At 47.5% G+C, this 21760-nt stretch overlaps 1 protein-coding gene across 6 annotated transcripts in view; it reads left to right on the top strand.

Moving 5' to 3' along the window:
* The window catches only part of LOC121291651 (ras/Rap GTPase-activating protein SynGAP-like), a 718122-nt gene that overhangs the window by 645236 nt on the left and 51126 nt on the right, over window positions 1-21760 (top strand). For all 6 annotated transcript variants that reach the window (XM_041213126.1, XM_041213127.1, XM_041213129.1 and 3 more), the window contains 2 exons: window positions 2330-2884; window positions 14321-14465. In XM_041213126.1, the coding sequence (XP_041069060.1) occupies window positions 2330-2884; window positions 14321-14465 (700 nt within the window). The remainder of the gene's footprint in view (window positions 1-2329; window positions 2885-14320; window positions 14466-21760) is intronic.

A 21760-nucleotide genomic window follows, 5' to 3' on the forward strand; every position in this document is an offset into this window, starting at 1 on the left:
TTTTATTCAATCATTGTCTACTAGTACTTAACGAACATACTCTTCCCCTAATGACCCAGCTGGCGATGAATGACAGGATGAACTTACATTTATATAGTGCCTTTCATGACCTGAGGATGCTCTAAAGTGTTTCTAGATTGCACCCCTTCCTTACTCTCCTGACTCCTCTTGCCTCCTTCATCCTGATACCACCGCCCCCCCCAACCAGGATCTTCTCCCTCCCTCCTTCTTGCTCTCTTCCCCTCCTTCCACTCTTCCAGCAGCTGCCCCTTCCTCTCACTCAGCACTCCCCACTGCCTTTATTTCACAATCGCCTTTAGGCCAGGGTTGTGGAAACCAGAAGAGGCTCTCTTTCTGGAGTCCTGATTTTGATTCTTGTCGGATTGAATTTATTTTCTTCACAAATGATCCGCGTGGGACGGTGTTGGGTTTTTCAAAGTTGGGCTCGCTTCACATCCTCTCGCCGCATGTGAGAAATCACCAACCAACACCCCCGCCCAATCTCAGCGAGAGCAAAATCTCATTCCATCAGCTAGAGCAGGGGCAAACCCCAGCAGGCAGTGTACACGTGACCAGGCGGTGGACTCCTATTTTACCTCTGGTCGCTCTTGTTTGCTTTGCCTGGTCTCTCTGGCCCCTTTCCGAGTAGTCTCTCTTTCCTTTTCAATGTCCCTCACATATGTACCACAAACTTGCCCCTCTTCTACAATTCACTCAGACTTTAGTTCCCAACCCTCGGCTACACAAGGGAGAAAGCACGATGCACCTACCCAATTTTACTCTCCATTGACTCCTCTCCCTCTTCCTTTTTCCCTACCCCTTTTCATCTCGCTCTGTCTCCACTTTCTTCCTCCCTTGCTCTCCCTGTCCCCTTTTCTCTCCCTCTCCCTCATTCCCTCTCTCAATCACTCCTTCAATACCATTCCCATGAAACACCTTTGGAATGTCCTATTATGTTAAAGACACTCGATAAATGTAAGTTCTTGTGGTTTTTTTTGTGGTTTTTTTTGTTGATGATGTAGTTGAGCTAATGACGTAAAACCACCCCTTCAGTTCTAAGGTTTGTCATGGAACTGAATCAGATTCTAAGAGTTCAAAGGTTCACGTATCTACTGCCCGTCAGTTCAGAACCCGACAGTTAGGGTTTGTGTGCATTTGTTTTACCAGATGAAAAGGTTTGGTGTTTATTTTTTTAAAAATAAAACTCCATTTCTCTCTCTAACTCCTATGAAGGCCCAACGTTCAGGATGAACTTTGACCAGCAGCCTCTGAGCTTGATCCATGGCCCCCCCCCCAACGCCCCACACCCACACCCACACCCACATGCTCCTGTCCCACCCTCACCCCACACTGCCCCATTATCTCCCATTCCACCTTTCGAGTTTGGTGTCGAGGTGACAAAATGGCTTCAGTCCAGTATTGATTGGAGCTCATTGTTACTGTCTCGTATCCTCTTCTAATTGGGGATAATTGTAACCTAACTGAGCTGGCTGGAATCCCACGAGATCGGATAGCTCCAATGAAGAGTAAAATTGGGCAGGGGGAGTAAAACCAGCATTGCACCCAATCCCATCAGTTCCCCAACATGTGGGTGAGGTTACAATTTGCTCAGATCTTCCTCCTAACCTAGTGACCCCGAGTAAGACCCCCCTCTTAACCTGACCTGTGACCCCCTAATCTGGACCTTCCTCAGTGACCTGGTGACCCCTCCTCCTCACCTGCTGACCCCTGAGACAGATCCTCCTCTTAACCTCATGACCCCTGAGTCAGACCATTATCCCGACCGGTGACCACCGAGTCAAACCCTCCTCCTAATCTCGTGACCCCTGATTCAGACCCTCCTCCTTACCTGCTGACCCCTGAGTCAGACCCTGCTCCTGATCTGATGACCCCGAGTCAGTTTTCCCTCCTGACCTGGTGACCCCTAACCCAGACCTCCCTCCTGACCTGTGAACCCTAATCTGGACCTTCCTTCTAACCTGGTGACCCTTCCTTCTGACCTAGTGACTCTTGAGACAAATGTAACTCCTGACTTGGTGACTCCTAACTCTGAATGCCCTCCTTACCTGGTGACAGCTGACCCAGATCCTCTTCCGGACCTGGTAATGCTTATCCGGACTCTCTTCCTGACGTGATGATCCCGCTCGAACCGTCCTCTTGACCTGGTGAGACCCAACCCAGAGCCTCTCCGGGACCAGGTGACCCCTGAACCAGACCATCCTTCTGACAGTGTGATCCTGGTCCAAACCTTCCTCCTGACCTGGTGACCCCCGACCCAGACCCTGTATCTAACCATCTTCCCCCCCCCCCTCCTTATCCCTACTTGCAGGACAACAGCCGACGTGTCGACAATGTCTTGAAGCTCTGGATCATCGAGGGCAAGGATTTGCCACCCAAGAAGCGCTACTACTGTGAGCTGTGCCTGGATGAGATGCTATACGCCCGGACAACCAGCAAGGTGAAGACGGACAACGTCTTCTGGGGGGAGCACTTCGAGTTCAACAACCTGCCGGCCGTGCGCAACATCCGCATCCACCTGTACAAGGACACGGACAAGAAGAAGAAGAAGGACAAGAGCAACTATGTGGGGCTGGTCAACATCCCCATCAACAGCGTGGCCAGCCGCCAGTTTGTGGAGCAGTGGTACCCAGTCAGCCAGCCCAGCTCCAGCCGGGGAAAGGCCGGTGGCCCCACCATCCGCATCAAGTCCCGCTACCAGAGCATGAACATCCTGCCCATGGAGCTGTACAAGGAGTTTGCCGAGTACGTCACCAACAACTACAAGATGCTCTGCGCGGTGCTGGAGCCCGTGCTGGGTGTCAAGAACAAGGAGGAGGTGGCGTGTGCGCTGGTGCACATCCTGCAGAGCACGGGCAAGGCAAAGGTAAGCCAACACCAGCCGGCCTGTTAACCTGGAGGTGTAGAACCGGACCCCCGAGGTGGCGGGGGAGGGGTGGGAGTGGGGGGTGGGGGCTCCCTCTCCGAGGTACATTCTTCCCCCACTCTTGCATTGCCATTAAGTGTTAAGGGGAGCAGAATCCTTTGAATGGGAAAAGGCGGAGTATCTATTGGCACCACTGTGGCAGCCAATGAGTTGGAGTGAAGTGGGGCCAATGGCAGGGCTTGTAGTGAAGAGTCCATATTCCAGCAAACAGTCTATTTACTCAGCAGCCCGAGTCAATTTAAACAGTTGTTAAAGCAAACAATCTGCAGAGTTTTATTAAAAAAAAGACTCTCCGACAATTACAGCATACAGGACACATGACTGAAACTGCAGCAATGTCTCCCGACTAGAGCAGGGTAGTTTCTCCAGCATAATGGGGTGGGTGGAGATTATGAGCATGAAGGTGCAGTCACTTACAGCAGTGCAGGCTCGAGTTGTAATTGACAGGAGAATTGTCCAATCTTCTCGACCCTGGCTGAAAATGGTGGTGTCACTCTAAGAACATAAGCAGTAGAAGCTGGAGCAGGTTATTTGGCACTTTGAGCTGCTCCACACTTCACCTTAGATCGTGGCTGATGGACCTCAACTCCACCTTCCCGCACTATCCCATAATTCCTTCCGTACCCAAAAATACATCGACCTCTTTCTTGAATATACTCAATGGTTGAGCATCCACAGTCCTCGAGGGTAGAGAATTCCAAAGATTCACCTAAATGGCCGATCCCTTATTCTGAGACTATTCCCATTTTGTAGATGTCCCAGCCAGGGACAATCTAGGGACAACCTTTCAGTGTCCAACCTTTCTAGCTCCTTCAGAATTCCATGTTTCAGTGAATCACCTCTCATTCTTCTAAACTCTGGTGAATATAAGCCTACACTACTAACCCTCTCCTCCTAGGACACTCGCCTCTTCTAAGGAACAAGTCTAGTGTTGCTCTCGCTCTCGGACAAGTATGTCCTTCCTTAGGTAAAGAGACTAAAACTGTACTCAGTAGTCCATCTGTAGGCTCATCAGTATCCTATATAATGGTGTGAACATTCCTTTACTCCGATACTCCAATCTCTTTATAAAAAAAGCTAAAATCCCATAAGAGGCCGAGACAAGGCTGTTTGACCCAGCAACCTCATTCCTCCCGTCGACTTTGTGCAGTCATGGACTGTACCTTAATCTGCTCGCTTCCTTGTATGAGCTACATTGAGCAGGATGACACAGAGCAGACATAGTTCTGCCTGCCCAGCTGGGGTGGGATGGGTTGCGGTGGGAGTTGGGGGGGGTGGGGGAGTAGGGGGGAGGTGGGGGGCTAGCTGCTGAGTGACACCCAGAGAGGGCTCTCCCCTTCCCCATTAGCCCGCACCAGTGGGGGAATACTCTACAGTTTGCGCCTCTGGAGACTTGCGAGCTTGGCGCTTGCAGTTCCACAATATACTCTTTTCGCTTTGTACTAACAGCACAGAGCGGGATTTTCTCCCAAAGCCTCCTGAAAGAATAGAATGTGCACTTGCATAATGCGCTTCCCAACCTCAAAACGTTCCAAACCAATGAGTTGTCTCTTAAGCGTAGTCACCGTTTGCAATGGAAGGAAACACAGCAGCCAGTTTGCTCATAGGAAGCTCCCATGAACAACAAGGTGATGATGCCACGATCCTCTGTTTCACCTTGTCGGAATGTTGGGCAAAGCGTGGTGGGGGTGGTGGAATGCCTGTCTGCAGGGGCCAGCCACTACATGGATTCAGGCAGTCTCCATCTGGTTCCCTGTGGACCCACAACTGCAAACCGACCCTGATCCAGCACCACCAGACAGTCTCAAACAGACAGTCCAAGGGAAGGGTAAATCTCACACCGGTGCTGTCAGGAGTGAGCTCTTGAAAGTGGAACTGAGGCACATTGTTGGGAGAAAGTAGAGGGAACTTCACTCTTGAGTCTAAATCTGTGCTGCTCCCGACCTTGGGTGTGTTTGCTGAGAATTGTGCACCCAAGATGGAAAGTGTTCAATTCCACAGCTCTGACGTCTCTCATCAGCACTAAATTGTTTTAAAAAAAAGCCCAGGCAGCTGATGAAGAATAGTGGTTCCTTCGAACCAGCAGGTCGCAAATAATTCCCAGATGTGCTCCTCAAATCTTTGAGTCATATCCTGTCAGGAAGTGTGACCTGTGGAAATGTGTCCAGCACTGGCTGAGTCAGTCTGCATCCCAATTTGTAAAACACTTGCTCATTCTGGGATGTCTATTGGGATACTTTAACTAAAATTCAACTCACAGTGAGACTCAGTAGACAGAGTCAAGACAGAGGGCATTAACCCTTTCACTGCCCCAGCCCTGTCCTGAAAGAGTGGGTTTAACCCTTTTACTGCCTCAACCCTGACCTGTCAGGGGAGGTTAACCCTTTCACCAACTCAGCCCTGTGCCAGCAGAGGGAATTAACCCTGTCACTGCCTTGACCCTCCCCTGACAAGATGGAATTAACCCTTTCACTGCCTTGACCAAAGGAAATGGCTTATAAGGATACCAGAAAAAGTGGTAAGCCTGAGGATTGGGAATTAGCAATTTAGATCCCATCAAAGGAGGACTAAGAAACTGATTGAGAAAGAGAAATGAGAATGTGAATACAAACTAGCGAGGAACATAAAGGCGAATTGTAAAAGCTTCTTTAGGTATGTGAAAAGCAGAAGATTGGTCAGGACAAATGTGGGCCCATTACAGGTGGGCACAGGAGAATTTATAATGGAGAACAGGGAAATGACAGAGAAACTAAACAGCTACTTTGCATCTGTCTTCACAGAAGAAGATATAGAAAGTCTCATGGAACTTGCGAAACTGAGGAACTAGAAGAAATTATTATTAGTAAAGAGGTAGTACTTGAAAAGTTAACTGGGTTGAAGGTTGATAAATCCTCTGGACCAAATGAGCTTCATCCCAGAGTGTTGAAGGAGATGGCTACAGAGATAGTGGATGCATTAGTGGTTATCTTTCAAAATTCTATAGATTTGGAAAGCTTCCTGCAGACTGGAAAGTAGCAAAGGTAACCCCACTATTTAAGAAGGGAGGAAAAGGGAGAATGGAGAACTACAGACCTGTTAGTATCACGTCAGTAGTAGGGAAAATGTTAGAATCTATTATAAAGAATATGATATCTGGACATTTAGGAAAGAATGGTAAAACTGGGCAGTGTCAATATGGATTTATGAAAGGAAATCATGGGAGTTTTTTGATGATGTTGCTTGTAGCATTGATAAAAGAGAACCAGTGGATGTGGGTGTATTTAGATTTTTAGAAGGCTTTTGATAAGATCCCACACAGGAGGTTAGTAAATAAAATAAGAGCGCAGGGGACTAGAGGAAATATATTAGTATGGATTGAGAATTAGTTAACAGACAGAAAGCAGAGAGTAGGAATAAACGGATCATTCTCAGGTTGGCAGGCTGTTACTGGTAGGGTACCACAAGGATCCACTGCTGTTCACAATCTATATAAATGATTTGGATCAATTGTCATATTTCTACATTTGCTGATGACACCAAACTGGGTGGGAATGTAAATTGTGAGGAGGATGCAAGGAGGCTTCAAGAGTACTTGGACAAGTACTAAGTGAATCAGATAGAACATGGCAGATGGAGTATAATGTGAATAAGTTTGAAGTTATTCACTTTGGTAGAAAAAACAGAAGGCAAAATATTTCTTAAATGGTGCAAGGTTGGGAAGTGTGGGTGTCCAAAGGGACCTGGGTGTTCTAGTTCATAAGTCACTAAAAGAGCTAGCATACAGGTACAGCAAGCAGTTAGGAAAGCAAATGATATGTTGGCCTTCATCGCGAGAGGATTTGAGTACAGGAGTAAGGATGTCTTGCTGCAGTTGTATAGAGCCTTGGTGAGACCTCACCTGGAGTTTTGGTCCCCTTATCTAAGGAGGGATATACTTGCCATAGAGGGAGTGCAACACAGGTTCACCAGATTAATCCCTGGGATGGCGGGATTGTCTTATGAGGAGATATTGGGAGACTGGGTCTGTATTCCCTAGAGTTCGAAGAATGAAGGGTGACATCATTGAAACTTACAAAATTCTTGCAGGGCGAGAGGGGGTGAATGTAGATAAGATGTTTCCCCTGGCTGATGAGTCTAAAACCAGGGAGACATAATCTCAGGGGTAGGCCATTTAATACTGAGATGAGGAGGAATTTCTTTACTCAGGGGGTGGTGAATCTTTGAAATTCTCTACCCCAGAGGGCTGTGGAAGCTCTGTCATTGAGCATGTTTAAGACAGAAATCCATAGATGACATCATGGGATATGGAGATAGTCAGGGAAAATGGCATCGAGGTAAATAATCAGCCATGATCTGATTGAATGGTGGAACAGCTTCGATGGGCCGAATGGCCTACTGCTGTTCCTATGTTCCTATGACCCTGACCTGACAGAGGGAATTAACACTTTCATCATCTTGACCAAGTCCCGACAGATGAGATTAACCCTTTCACAGCCTCAGTCCTGCCTGACTGAGGGGATTTAATCCATTCACCTTGGCCTGACAGAGACGATTAACCCTTACAATGTCACTAGACCCCGCCCCGATAGAGTGGATTCACCTTTTCATCGCCTCAAGCCTGTCCCGGCAGATGGGATTAACTCCTCCACCATCTCAGCCCAGACCCAACAAAGGGAATTAACCCTTTCACCACCATAACCCTGTCAAAACATAGGGTATTAACCCTTTCCTCACTTCGACCCTGTCCCAATGGAGTGGATTAGCCCTTTCACCACCTTGACCCAGTCCCAACAGAGGCAATTAACCCTCACACCATCTCGAACATGTCCCAACAAAGGAGATTAACCCCTTTCATTGTTGCAGCCTATCCCGACAGAGGATATGAACCCTTTCCATGCCTCAACCCTGTCCCAACAGAGGGGATTTATCCAATAATCAGCTCGCCCCTGTCCCAAAAGCAAAAATTAACCCTTTCACTGCTACAACCATGTCCCAAGAGGGTATTAACTTTTTCACAGTCTCAGCTATGTCCCAACAGAGGCAATAAACACTTTCAACGCTCGACCCTATTCCAGGAGAGGGGATTAACCTCTTCACTGCCTTGACCATGTCCCAGCAGAGGAGATTAACATTCATCAGCTCAACCCAAACCCAAGAGTGGAGTTAACCCTCTTATCGCCTCAACCCTGTCCCAATAGAGGCCATTAACACTTTCACCATCTCAACACTATTCTAACAGAGGGGATTAACCCTTTAATCACCTCAATCCTTTCTAGACAGAGCACTGTCCCAACAGTGATGAACCCTTTCACTGTTGCGACACCATCCCAACAGAGGGGATTAATCCTGTCACCATCTCAAAACTGTCCCAACAGCGGGAATGAACCCTGTCACTGCCACAAGCCCTGTCCGACAGAGAGGATTTACCCTTTCACCACCTTGGCCCTGTCCGAGCAAAGAGGATTAATCCTTCCACTGCCTGGGCCCTATCCCAAAAGGGGACTTTTCAGTCTCAGCCACCGTCCCAACAGAGGGGATTAACTCTTTCACCGCCTCAACCCTTCCAACACAGGAGGGTTTAATCCTTTCACTGTCTTGATCCTGTAACAACAGTGGGAATTCACCCCTTCACCACATCGTTGGCCCTGCCCCAAAAGATGGGGATTAACTCTTTCAGCACTTTAACTCTGTCAGAACAGAGGGGACATCTGGTCTTACCAGGAATTTCGAAACTGAAAGCCGAACAGCAATGGGGAGGTGGGGGTGAGGGGTGCGTGGGAGCGAGTGTTGAAGTCGGGATGTGTGAAATGAGTAACAAACATGCTAGCACATCATAGCAAACTCCCTGATCATGTGATAAAGCCACATTTGTTAATGCAGTGATGAAAGAGTTAATTCCTAATATCACCCAGCAAGACTTCAACCACAGTACATTTGATTTTTCTCAGAGAAAATCAAACTTAATTATATGGTATGCCTCTCTCGATCTCAGGACATCCCAAAGTGCTTCACAGCCATTCAAGTGGTCTTTTGAGTGTAGTCGCTATTGTAACATAGGAAATACAGCAGCCTATTTGTACAAAGCAACCTCCTACAAAGCGGTAATGATAGACAGTCTGATTCTCAATGATGTTGAGGGATAAAGTTTCACCATGCCAGAATTCTTAATACAGTCTTAGATGTTACATCTCACCTTACATCATCAGCAAGGGGTTCTTCAAACCCTTCATTTCTCTAGCACCTTTTAAGATAGTCAAACATCCCAAGCAGCAATTATCAGACAGATAATTGACACTAAGCCACATGAGGAGATATTAGAAACAAAAGCAGAATTACCTGGAAAAACTCAGCAGGTCTGGCAGCATCGGCGGAGAAGAAAAGAGTTGACGTTTCGAGTCCTCATGACCCTTCGACTTTGAGTTCGATCAAAGGGTCATGAGGACTCGAAACGTCAACTCTTTTCTTCTCCGCCGATGCTGCCAGACCTGCTGAGTTTTTCCAGGTAATTCTGTTTTTGTTTTGGATTTCCAGCATCCGCAGTTTTTTTGTTTTTATCTATTGAGGAGATATTAGGACGGATGGCCAATAAAGTGGACAAACAATAAGGTTTTAAGGGCAGTCTCAAAGGAGGAGGGGTGGAGAGGCTTAGCAGGGAGTGCCAGAGCTTATGGTGTAGGCATCTGAAGGCACAGCCAGCAGTGATGGATGGATGGGGACCATAAGACCATAAGACATAGGAGCAGAAATTAGGCCATTCGGTCCATCAAGTCTGCTCCGCCATTCAATCATGGCTGATAAGTTTCTCAACCCCATTCTCCAGCCTTCACCCTGTAACCTTTGATCCCCTTACCAATCAAGAACCTATCTATCTCGGTCTTAAATACACTCAATGACCTGGCCTCCACAGCCTTCTGTGGCAATGAATTCCATAGATTCACCACTGTCTGGCTAAAGAAGTTTCTCCTCATCTCTGTTCTAAAAGGTCTTCCCTTTACTCTGAGGCTGTGCCCTCGGGTCTTAGTCTCTCCTACTAATGGAAACATCATCCCCACGTCCACGCTATCCAGGCCTTTCAATCAGATCCCCCCTCATCCTTCTAAACTCCATCGCATACACAATATACAAGATACACAAGACAAGGAGATACACAAATGGCCAGAACTGGAGGAGCACAGAGATCTTGAATAAAATGAAAGTAAAATACTGCAGATGCTGGAAATCTGAAACAAAAACATTAAATGTTGGAAAAGCTCAGCTGGTCTGGCAGCATCTGTGGAGAGAGAAACAGAGTCAATGTTTCGAATCCGTATGACCCTTCTTCAGAGACTTTGTTATCAAACCTGCTGACAAGGGTGGTGCTGTTGCTGACTAGCGTACTGACCTCTTGCGCCAACTCTCAGACACTTATTCCTACCTCCCCCTGGATCATGACCCCACCAGAGCTCTGAGGAAGAGTCATACAGACTCGAAACGTCAACTCTGTTTCTCTCTCCACAGATGCTGCCAGACTGACTGAGCTTTTCCGGCACTTTCTGTTTTCATTAACAGAGATCTTGAGGGGCGAGGCCATGGGAGGGATTTGAGAACAAGGCTGAGAATTTTCAACCTGAGGCATTGCCAGACTGGGAGCAAAGATGGGGATGATGGGTGAACCGGATCCAGACTCTGGGTTTCAGGGTTTTGGATGAGTTCAAGCTTGAGTTCAAGTGGAAGATGGAAGGCTGATCAGCAGGTTGCATTGTAACAGTCAACAATAGCATGGATAAGGGTGTTCAGCAGCAGATGAGCTGACGCGAGAGGGGTTTGGGTGATGGAGGTGGAAGGAGGCTGTCTTGGAGCTGATATGTGGTTGGAAGCTCATCTCTGTGTCAGATATGAAGCCAAGGCTGCAGACAGCCTGGTTAAACCCAGATAGTTGCCAGGTAGAGGGACGGATTTGGCAGCGAGGGAACAGAGTTTGTGGTGGGATCTAAAAGCCTTCCAAGCATTCAGCCGGAGGAGATTTCTGCACATTCAGAACTGGATGCCGGACAAGCGATGTGACAAATCAGAACCAGGGAGGGGCCAAGAGAGGGACAGCGGTGGAGAGGCAACGCTGGGCGTCGTCAGCAGTGTCACACAGCAGGTAGAACCTGACAGTGTGTTTTAGGATTATGTTTCAAAGGGGCACGTAGATGAGAAATAGGAGGTGGGGGTGGGGGAGGGAATTTAATGGTGAGGGAGTGGGAACAGAAACCACTACAGATGATTCTGGATAGGTTAGAATGGAGCCAGCAGCAAAGCAAATCTTCCACCCCTATAATTTTGATTGGAAGGTGCCCAGGACAGGCCAGGCAACAGTAAAGAGACAGTCAGTGCCTCGTGAGAAGCACGGTGACACTTATTTTGTTAACTCCACCCTTGTCCTTTTGCCAGTGTTGCTGTCTTTTCTTTTCAGTGTGCAGCTGCAAGATCCACGACAGAATCCTGAACTGCAGGCTCATTGACAGATTCCAGTTACAGAGTATTCAGGCATCAACTTTCCCCTCATCAGAGCTGGAAATTGGATGAGGAATGCTAGGCTCAGTTGTTCAGGATCTATCTCTCTCTCTCTCTCTCTCTCTGTCTGCTGTTAATATACACGGTGACATCCGGGTAATCAAAACAGTTACGAAGTGATCAAAAAAAAAAGCTTCGTTGAGTATGAATGCCCATTATTCATGGAGAAAGTCGAGTGGTCTCAAACAGCTCAATCCTGAAAGGATGCACAAGAGGATTTAATATCGAGGTTTTCAGTGGGATGGCGGAGAGATATGCTCTGTTTGTCTACCGTTATATTTTTCCTGGCAGGGTGTCAGGGTGTTAACGTTCCAATTTCCTTTCCCAGTTTTCCTGCTCCTCTTCTGAAAAGACTTGACCCCTGCTGTGATAGTGTTTGAATAGGCGTCAGCCATTCTCCTGTTCCACACAGCCAAGTTCGTGTTACCGCAGTAAAATGCTACACAAAGCAGTCTCATTGGAGTGCATTAACCAGCATGGGGGATGGTAGTGCAATGGTCATATTGTTGCATTAGTGGATCCAGGCGCCTGGAGTAATAATTTTAAACAACTAGTCACTTGGTAGTACAGAGCTTGCAAGTATTACTGAAGAAATACAGTATGTCGCAGTGCTCACATCTAAGCAATATGCGTTCAAAATCTGCTGTGACTCTTGAAGAATTTGAATTCCGATCGTTAAAACAATCTGGAGATAAACTGCTAATCTCAGTGAAAGCGGCAAGGAATCTGTCATACAAACGTATGAATTAGGAGCAGGAGTAGGCCACTCGGCCCCTCGAGCCTGCTCTGTCATTCAATAAGATCATGGCTGATCTGATTGTAACCTCCTGCCTACCCCCGATAACCTTTCACCCCTCCCCCACCTTGTTTATCAAGAATTTATCTAGCTCTGCCTTAAAAATATTCAGACTCTGCCTTATCCAGTGCCTTTTGAGGAAGAGGATTCCAAAGGCTCTGAGAGAAAAAATTTCTCCCCATCTCTGAGTTAAATGAGCGACCCCTTATTTTTAAACAGCGACCCCCTAGTTCTAGATTCTCCCACAAGAGGAAACATCCTCTCCACATCCACCCTGTCAAGATCCCTCAGGATCTTAAAGGTTTTGATCATGTTGTTTCTTACTCTTCTAAACTGCAGTGGATATAAGCCCAGCCTGTGCAGATTGTCAGAAAGACCCAACCAGTTCACATATATTGCTGAGGGAAGGAAACCTCATGAACTCACACATCGATTTAGATTTATATGGCACCTTTCATGTCGTGCTGCATGGTCAGAGAGTGCTGCCTTTCAAATGAGACCCTAAACCAAGGCCCCCACCTGCTCCTTCAGGTAGACATTAGGGATCTGCTCGAAGAAAAGGGGGGCTGGGGGAATTCTTCAAGGTGATAAAAGTAAAATACTACGGAGCTGGCGATCTGAACTAACACCAGAAAGTGCTGGGGAAAACTCGGCAGGTCTAACGGCATCTGGGAAGAGAGAAATGGAGTTAATGTTCAGTACGTTCCAAGGAAAAGTCACATTGGACTCGAAACGTTAACTCTCTTTCTCTCTCCATAGATGCTGCCAGACCTGCTGAGCTTTTCCAGCACTTTCTGTTTTTATTTGAGCTCTTCGAGGGGTACTGGCCAATATTTATCCCTAAACATCGACATTAAAAAAAAAATCACAGGTTCTCTGTGTTGGTAGTCACATTGCTTTTTGTGGGACCTTCCTGTGTCAGGTCTCTGCAGCATTACAGTAGTGACTCTCTCTCAGTGCCATGTCCCTAAGAGGGCATTAGCAACCAAGGACTTCCACATGCTGGTCCATGGTTGTGCTTGGCAAGTTACTGCAATGGCTTGCTGTAACCAGGAGACTCTCCTACTCTTACCTCCTGCCCTAGGCCTATTGGAAGGATTATACAGATTGACAGTCCACCTGTTTGGCTACATTATGAACACACCATCTGTGGCTATCAAGTCCCAGAGTGAGATTTGAACCCAGAGCTTCTAGCTCAGAGGCAGGGAATGGTACCACTGCACTACAAGACACCACTGCTGCGGCTACACTTCAAAAATACTTCATTGGCTGTAAAGTATTTTGGATGTTCTGAGGTGGTGAAAGGTGCTATATAAATGCAAGCTTTTCCCTTTCTTCTCAGGTAAACAGAAGCTTAACCTATACAGATTTCTTAGTCATTTTTTTTTTTAGTTCAGTGATAGGATTCTGACACTTTGGTTGATATCTCCCCCAATTTCACAACTCCAAGAAATACCGGACACCAGAATCAGCTGCTCAATCATCCGCGAGGAGTTCACTGCACTGGAGATTGGCAATTCCTCCTATTCAGATCAAACTGGATGGAGTTGTTGTGGAAGTTAAACTTTAAGAAGAAGTTGAGAAGGCTTTTAAACAGACACGCGAGATTCTTGGGTATATCAGCAGAGCTATCAAGGACAAAAACAATGAGGTTGTGCTAAACCTTTAGAAATTGCTGGTCAGCTCCAGCCGGAGTATTGTGTCCAGTGCTCGGCACCGCACTTAGGGAAGAATGTCAAAGCTTTGCAGAGTGGCACCAGGGATGAGAGACTTCAATTACGTGGAGAGGAATTTAAGGGAGGTGTTCAATATCATGAATGCTCTTGATAGAGTAGATAGGGGGAAACTGTTCTCAGTGGCAGAAGGGTCAGTGACACAGACACTAGATGATTTACAAAAAGGAAGGAAAAATTTGCAGGGCAATGGGAAGAGAGTAGGGGAATCAGGACTAATTGGCTTTTGCAAAGGACCAGCTCAGTCACAATGAACTGAATGGCCTCCTTCTGGGCAGCAACATTCTCAGTCAATGAACCTGACCTTTGCCACACTTCTGTCTCTGGCAGGACTTCCTCTCTGACATGGCGATGACGGAGGTTGACCGTTTTATCGACCGTGAGCATTTAATATTTCGCGAGAACACGCTGGCGACCAAGGCGATCGAAGAGTACTTAAAGTTGATTGGTCAGAAATACCTCAAGGACGCAATTGGTAGGTTGGTGTACGTGACCGCTACACTCACTGCTACCGACACTCCATTAACACAGGGTTTGTATCTGACGTTGGTGTGTTACACTTCTAGCCATGAAATGCAGCGGAGTCCGCCAGTCATCGCACCCAGCCTGGCAGGGAGGGACGACGCCAGTTTGGAATCTAAAGGGTGTGAGGGTGGTGAAACACATGGCTTGGGAGGGCCAATGTATGGCGATCGCTTCCCTCTTGATTCGTGACAGTTTTGGGAAGAAGAGGTGGGGTAGATTGGAGGTGGGAAGGGGGAGGAGCTGAGGGCGGGTGGTGGTGTTGGTGACAGAAACTGTCATCTGGAAAGTTCCAGCTGTCCCAGTCCTTATTCACGACGGGGCCCTCGGGCTGTGTTGGGCCGATTTGTGAACTGGGAGTTGTCATTGAATGGCGATCCCTTGTCGGATCTAAAGGCGCAGAAGGAGGCCATTCAGTCCTTCATTCCCGTGCTAGCTCTTTGAAAGAGTTATGCAGTGAGTCTTGCCCCTCCTGCTCCATCCCCTGGTGAAGTGGGATTTGTGGGATTTAAAGGATGCTGCATTTTATTCCTTCCCTCTTGTAAAAGTTTATCCCCTCCCTCTCTGTACCCCCCCCAACGCCACTTCTCCACCCAGCATGTTTACAGTGCCTGTCAGCATTGCACTTCAGCACTGCACCATGAGCCTGAGTGGGTTAAGTGTTGACAAGCCACCGAATGATAAGGCAGAGTCACAACAGAGCCTTGCCTTGAGGCCCACACCACATATACGCTGGGCAGCAATCCCAGGAGCAGGGACCCGGATTGATTTCTTCCCACCCCACGCTAACCCAAACACGGGCTCATTCTGTCACTTTGCAGCCTCATTCCCTCAGCCTTAGCCTGAATCAGGCAACTCAAACCTGGGGCCCATCTATTCTATCTGCATATCTCAGAGAGGTGAGAGCCTCTAAATCATGAGCAAAGCTTCCAGATTTAAAATGGCTCAGTTGGCAGGGGGTAGTGGAATGGGGGGTGGGGGGGTGGGAGGGGGGTTGCCGTGGGGAAGGGAGCTGGGAAGTTGTGGGAAGGGATTGCAAAGGAGCTTGGGGGCAGCCAGAGAAGAGGGAGCTAGGAAGGGGAAGTTCCAAGGGAATGTCCGGGAAGTCAGTGCCTCAGTCCTAATCTGTGGATATCTGACATCGAAAGGTCCGATTACAGGTCAGGCTCCGCTGTGCTTCAGTTTTTTTTAAAAGAAACTATAGAATCAGTGGTAAAACCATTTCACCTCCATCACAATTAAAATGTGCTTTACTTGAAAGGGCCCAACGTCAATCTGCAGTAGGCGCTGGAATTGGATAATGGCAGAAGATGGGGGAAGGGGGAGGGAGTTTGGGGATGGGGGGAGTTTGCTGGGCTGACAGGAAAACCTTTCCATTAACCTCCTGTGGGAAGCCTCATTCCTTTTCAAGGACAAGCATTGGCTTTCAGCAAAGGGAAGGAATGGGAGCAAATATTATTTATTATTAGTTATTTATTCATATTGTTTACTGTTGGCATTCCGTTTGACAGGTTTGAAAGGTATTCTATTTTAGTTCTCTCCCTTGCTCATCCTGTCTTCCTCTCTCACTCTTTCTTTCTCACTCAGTCATTCTTGCTCTCTCTTCCTTTTGACTCAATCCCCTCGATCATATTTGTTCTCACACCCATTTCCTCTCTTGCTTCCTCCACCCCCCCCAACTTTCTCTCTTCTGTCCTTCTCTCTCCTTCCCGCTCTCTCCTTCCCCCTCCTTCTGGCTCCATCCCTCAGCACCAATTTGAGAGAGAGAGAGAGAGAGTGAGAGAGGGTGGGCTGGGGCCTTGCTCGGCTAGAGCCACTCAGGAGTTTGGCCCTGGATGAATGAGTTCACTCCGGGCTCTGTCCTCTCAGTCTCTGGCCCAGCGGTCAGGCTTTCCTCCTCACAATGTGGTCCGGCCTGGCGGCTTGACCTGCAGGGGTCAAGCTGATGTGCGGCCTTGTTCCCGGGCGCCGCCTCGCGACTTCGCTCACGATCCGGTGGAGCTCTCACTTCCTCACATCCCCGTGAAGCTGCCTGCGGGTTATTGTTCACGAAAGCTGGCATTGCCACTTCGCCCATGACAGGAAGAGAGACCCTTGTCATCTTCTGCTCCTACTGGTGAGGGTGGAGCACATCACCACTAGCAGCTGCGGCATTGGTTGGTGCCTTTTGCCTTGTCTTAAAGGTAGTTTTATTTTCTCTCCCCCGCCCCCTCGGGTTGCCTCCTGTCCTTTGTTTTTGGAGTAGGCTGGGCTGGCGGGGAAGGGCATATAGTGTTGGAGTATCCGTCCAGACATTCCCTGCAGGGGCAGAGTTTCTGCATAGATGTTGGACAGTTTCCAATGGCCATGGCTAGTTTTTCTCATGAACACCACCCTTCTCTCTTTGGGGGCAAAAAAAAAGGGTCAATTTCAGTGCTTGCTCTTCAGTAAAACACTTTTAATGTCATATGTACTTTTTTTTTTAAACCATTAACCCTTTGAGTACTTGGCATCCATTGCAGCATTGTAACTCACCGCTGTTGTAAGGGAAAAGGTGACTCCTTGCTTTGGGAGTGCTCAGCTGGACAGGTGAACAGCTCAAACATGTCTTTCAATTCAATGTGTTTTGCAAGCTCAAAGCTGTCTGTGATGGTCCAGTCCACCAGGTTACTGCGTCTCTGCTGTTTCCCGGAGGGGAACAATTTTAATGTAACCATAGTCCTGCCCGTGCCATTCCCCTCTCCCCTGCCCCACCACTACTACCACCACCCCCCACCCCCACCCTCCAGCCTGACAAGACACTGAGGGGTTCATGTACAAAGTTAGTTTTACACCCCAGGTCACCAAAAGTTGAACAAAATGTTAGATTTTGTGGACTGTCTTAAAGGAGGAAAGCAAGTTAGAGAGGCGGAGGTGTATGGGGGGGTAATTCCAGAGCTTAGGCATAGCCACCAGTGGGGGAGGGGTGATTAAAATCAGGGATGCTCAAGGGCTGAGAATTACAGGAGTTGAGCTATCTTGGAGGGTTGTGGGGCTGGAGGAGGTGACAGAGATAGGGAGGGGGGAGGCCATGGAGGGATTTGAAAACAAGGATGAGAATTTTACAATCCAGATGTTGCTTGACTGGGAGCCAGTGTAGGTCAGCCAGCACAGGGGTGAAAGGGGAACTGGACATGGTGCAGGTTTAGACACAGGCAGTAGAGTTTGGATGATCTCGAGTTTATGAAGGCATGTATGGGAATCATTAAGTCTAAATGGAGCAAAGGCATGAATGAGAGTTTGAGCGGCAGATGAGCTGAGACAGGGGCGTTGTTACGGAGGAGGAAATAGGTGGTCTTAGTGACGGTATGAAAACGAGGTCAGAAGATCATCTCAGGATCAAATGTGTCAAGTCGCAAACTGACTGGTTTCATCTCAGACTGCTGCCAGGGAGAGGACTGGAGTCAGTCGCCAGGGAATGGAGCTTAGAGACCGAAAGCAAAAGTTTCCATCTTCCTAATATTTCATTGGAGGAGATGTCCGCTCACCCAGCACTGGATGTCAGATAAGCAATCTGATAACTTAGCAACAGTGAAGGAATAGAGAGGGGTGGGGGTGAGATAGAGCTGAGTGTTGTCAGTGTACATGTGAGAACTAACACAGTGTCTTTGGATGATGTCACCAAGGGGCAGCCTGTAGATAAGAGATAGGAAGGGGCCAAGGATAGGTTGTTAGAGGACCAAAGGTAACGATGCAGGAGCTGGAAGAGAAGCCATTGCCAGTGATACTCTGATTACGATCTTATAAATAAGAAAGGCACCAGATGAGAGCAGACCCACGATAGCGGAGAGCTGTTGAAGGATGATGGAGTGGTCAAATGTGCAAAAAGCTGCAGACAGGTTGAGAAAGATGAGGGAAGGTTTGCCTTTGTCACAGTCACATAGGATGTCATTTGTGACTTTGATAAGAGGCTTTTCGATACTGTGGCAAGGGCAGAAACCTGATTGGAGGGATTCACAGAGTTCTGGGAAAAGTGGGAACTGATTCAGGAGGTAACGTGTTCAAGAACTTTGGAGAGAGGGAGTTGAAGATGGGGCAGTAGTTTCCAGGGACAGTGGGGGCCAAGAGTTTTTTTTGAGGGGAGGGGTGATTACAGCAGATTTAAAGGAGAGGGGCTCAACTCCTGAAGAGAGAGAACCATTTACAATATCAGCTAACATGGGGACCAGGAGGGGAAGTTAGGTGGTCAGCAGTTTAGTTGGTAATAGGATCGCAGGAACAGGTGAGTCTCGTGGACAGAGAGGGCAAGTGGAGGATATGGGAGAGAAACTAGAGAAAGATGCAAGTTCAGGGCGAAGACAGAGGGTAGCTTTAGAGGACGTTTGGCCAGGTGGACTAGTGGAAGGAAGGGATGATCCTGGAATATGGAGCAATCTCAGCAGACGAGGGCAGGATCTGATCGAGTTTTAAGTGGACCAGCCAGAAATGGCAGTGACTGGCTCAGTCCGTTGTCCATCATATCCTTTCAAGTCTGAATCCTTGGACTTAAGGGAGTGGAGATGAAAGCAATATCAGGGTCAATGACTAAGAAAAGAGTAATGGTTTTATGGGGGACTGGGGCAGCAAAGGTGGATGCATTTGGGCTAATCTGTAGCTGCAGAAAGGTTGTAGCGAACAGAGGATTAAAGGCTAGACGTTTTGAAAGTGCAGTTGTAAGTGAATTGGGGGATAGTTTTCTCGAGGGGCAGATACTGAAGGAGGTAGGGTTGAAGCGTGAAAGGGAGATGTGGGTAGTGAGTGATACAAAGAAGTTCTTAAAGATGGTCTTAACGCATTTGATTGAAGGTTAACCTCCTGGACACTGCTGTGAACAGCCTGGGGAGAAAAATCGTAGAGGTATATCAAAAAGTTAGATACTTTGATCAATTTCATTTATTATTTATGGAACTATTGGAGATGAGGCAGAAAACTTGTTTAAGAGTAAAAAAAAAAGCATTCGATTGGGTAATGAAGAGACCGTTTGCTTTCTAACTGGTAATGTGTGTGTGAGAGATGGTGACCAGTGGCAGGAGTAGGGGGTTACAAGCCCATGTGACCCTAGGGATACTAAACCAGAGTTGGCAACCCTTAAACAGGACTCAGAATGGCTGCTTGTTTTCATGTAGAATTCAGACTGTATTCCTAACTATGCCACAATTATATGTCCTGTGTACCAGATCCTCAGGCCCCACCACTATACACCCCTACCCTTCTCCTGTCCGTGGCTTTGGCATATTCCCATTTCTCTTCCGTCGATCTGGCTGCAGGTCATTGTAAGGCCTCAAAGGGTTAATCAGTTTCCATTTCTCATAAGGATTGTTTAGGATTGTTAATATTTTGTCTTGTGATGGTGGCCTGTGCTGAATGGTGGCATGTCAACGAGACCAGAGCAATTTCAAGAGCTGTTCACATCAAAATATCATTACCTTTAAACTCTTCCCACTCTCTCTTGCTCGGGGTGAAAAGACAAATAGAACTCCCTCTACTGGCAAAACATGAGTATTGCAAAGTTTCAGTTCACTGCATGGGTCCAACTTCATCCCCAGCCTCTTCCTCCAAATAACCTGTCTCAGATCTCACACCCTATGAAGTTTGATCCTCCTGGCCTTTGCAATTGTGCTTGTGTCAACAAAACTTTCCTATTTGGGTACACATAGCTTTTTCAAAGAGCTGGCACAGGTATGATGGACTGAATAGCCTCATGTGCTGCAAGATGCTGACACACAAGGCAATATATAGAATATAAGCATAGCCTATATTTCGATATTTTCCCTCTCCCGCCACACATGTTTTCCCCTTCACCCCCCCCCCGCCTCTTTGTCTGAGGGGATCTTCTTATACCCGCTACTCGCCCCAGTTGAGGGAAGATTTCCTGAAGGCAGCCATTGTGCCATGTCCTGGCAATAGATGATCCCAGTCATTCTGCGAAAAGGAGACAAAAACACCCCCCTCCCCTATGCTAAATGCAGCTGTCGAGCCCCCATGGCCAGTCAGTCAGTGAAATCTGATACCCGACATGCTGATGTGGTACTGGACCCAGAAAGCCCCAACTTAATTCCCAAGCCTGTGTTGAAATCTCAGCAAAATATCGCAACAGGTCTGCTACAATTGCTGTAAGCACATGGCTCAGTCCGGAGCACTTTCGTCTCTGAGTCAAAAGGCTCATGGGTTCAAATCACACTCCAGAGACTTGAGCGCGAGATCCAGGCTGACACCCCCCCCCGGACCCCAGTCCAATACTGAGAGAATGCTGCACTGCCAGAAGTGCTGCCATTCGGATGAGATGTTAAATCGAGGCCCTTGCAGATGGACTTAAAATATTCCACAGCCACTATGCCAAAGAAGAGCTTGGGGTTGGTTCTCCCTCAACCAACAGCATATTTAACTCATCATTATTGCACTGCTGTTCGTCGGACCTTGCTCTGCAGCCAATTTGCAGCAGAGGGGGTTAGTTAGCACCTTAAACAGAGGAAGAGAGAAAGATTGGAGAGGAAATGCAATCCTGTGTTTTGCTGGGAAGTTCTGCCTTTCGTTTCCTCTCCCCCATTTCGGATCGAAAGATAAGGGAGACCTTTCCCGGTTGGAATCGCCGCTGAAAATGCTCTGCTCTCGTGATCAAGTAGCGAGTGTGTTGGTCTCAATAGCTCCTGTAGTGATTTGTCTGAAATTATGTGATGGGACAGCCTGTGTGCATGTGTCTGTACGTCTTACTGTTGGTGTGCTCGTTTGTATGCATCTGCGTGCCTTTTGGGTGATGCCCTTGTGCCTCTCAAAAACCCCGAGATACTTGTGCATCATCCGTCAGCACATGTGAGCGTTAGACAAAGCAATGTTGACGGTGGAAACCACTGAAGATGTATCGGACTTTGGGAATTACCTTAGCATTCGGTCACTCCGGCAATTCAAAAAAAAAGGATGTTCACGGGCTTGGCAAAATTACCAGCAGATCCTGGTTTCAGGTCAATTTGAAATTCTAACGGGACAAAATGACTTGTCAGCCGTTTTGCAGAGAGGCAAATTGCTGTGAGGAATCTGCTTCTCATTTAAAACAAAATACAAAAAAAACAAAATGGTTAAGGATTTTGTTTGTGTTGCAGTCCTTTATTCCCAGTGCTGTTTAGGTGCCCTGGTGCTTCTTTTGCTGCTTTAACAGTTTGCCTCGGTGGTTTTATATTGGTCAACTTCTGAGGATGCTCTCGGAGGAGAAGAGCTGTTGTGTTCTACCTTTGGCCCCTTTTTTAAAAATTGTTT

This window comes from Carcharodon carcharias, chromosome 19 (genome assembly GCF_017639515.1).
Source record: "Carcharodon carcharias isolate sCarCar2 chromosome 19, sCarCar2.pri, whole genome shotgun sequence".
In the NCBI taxonomy this organism is placed as follows: Eukaryota; Metazoa; Chordata; class Chondrichthyes; order Lamniformes; family Lamnidae; genus Carcharodon; species Carcharodon carcharias.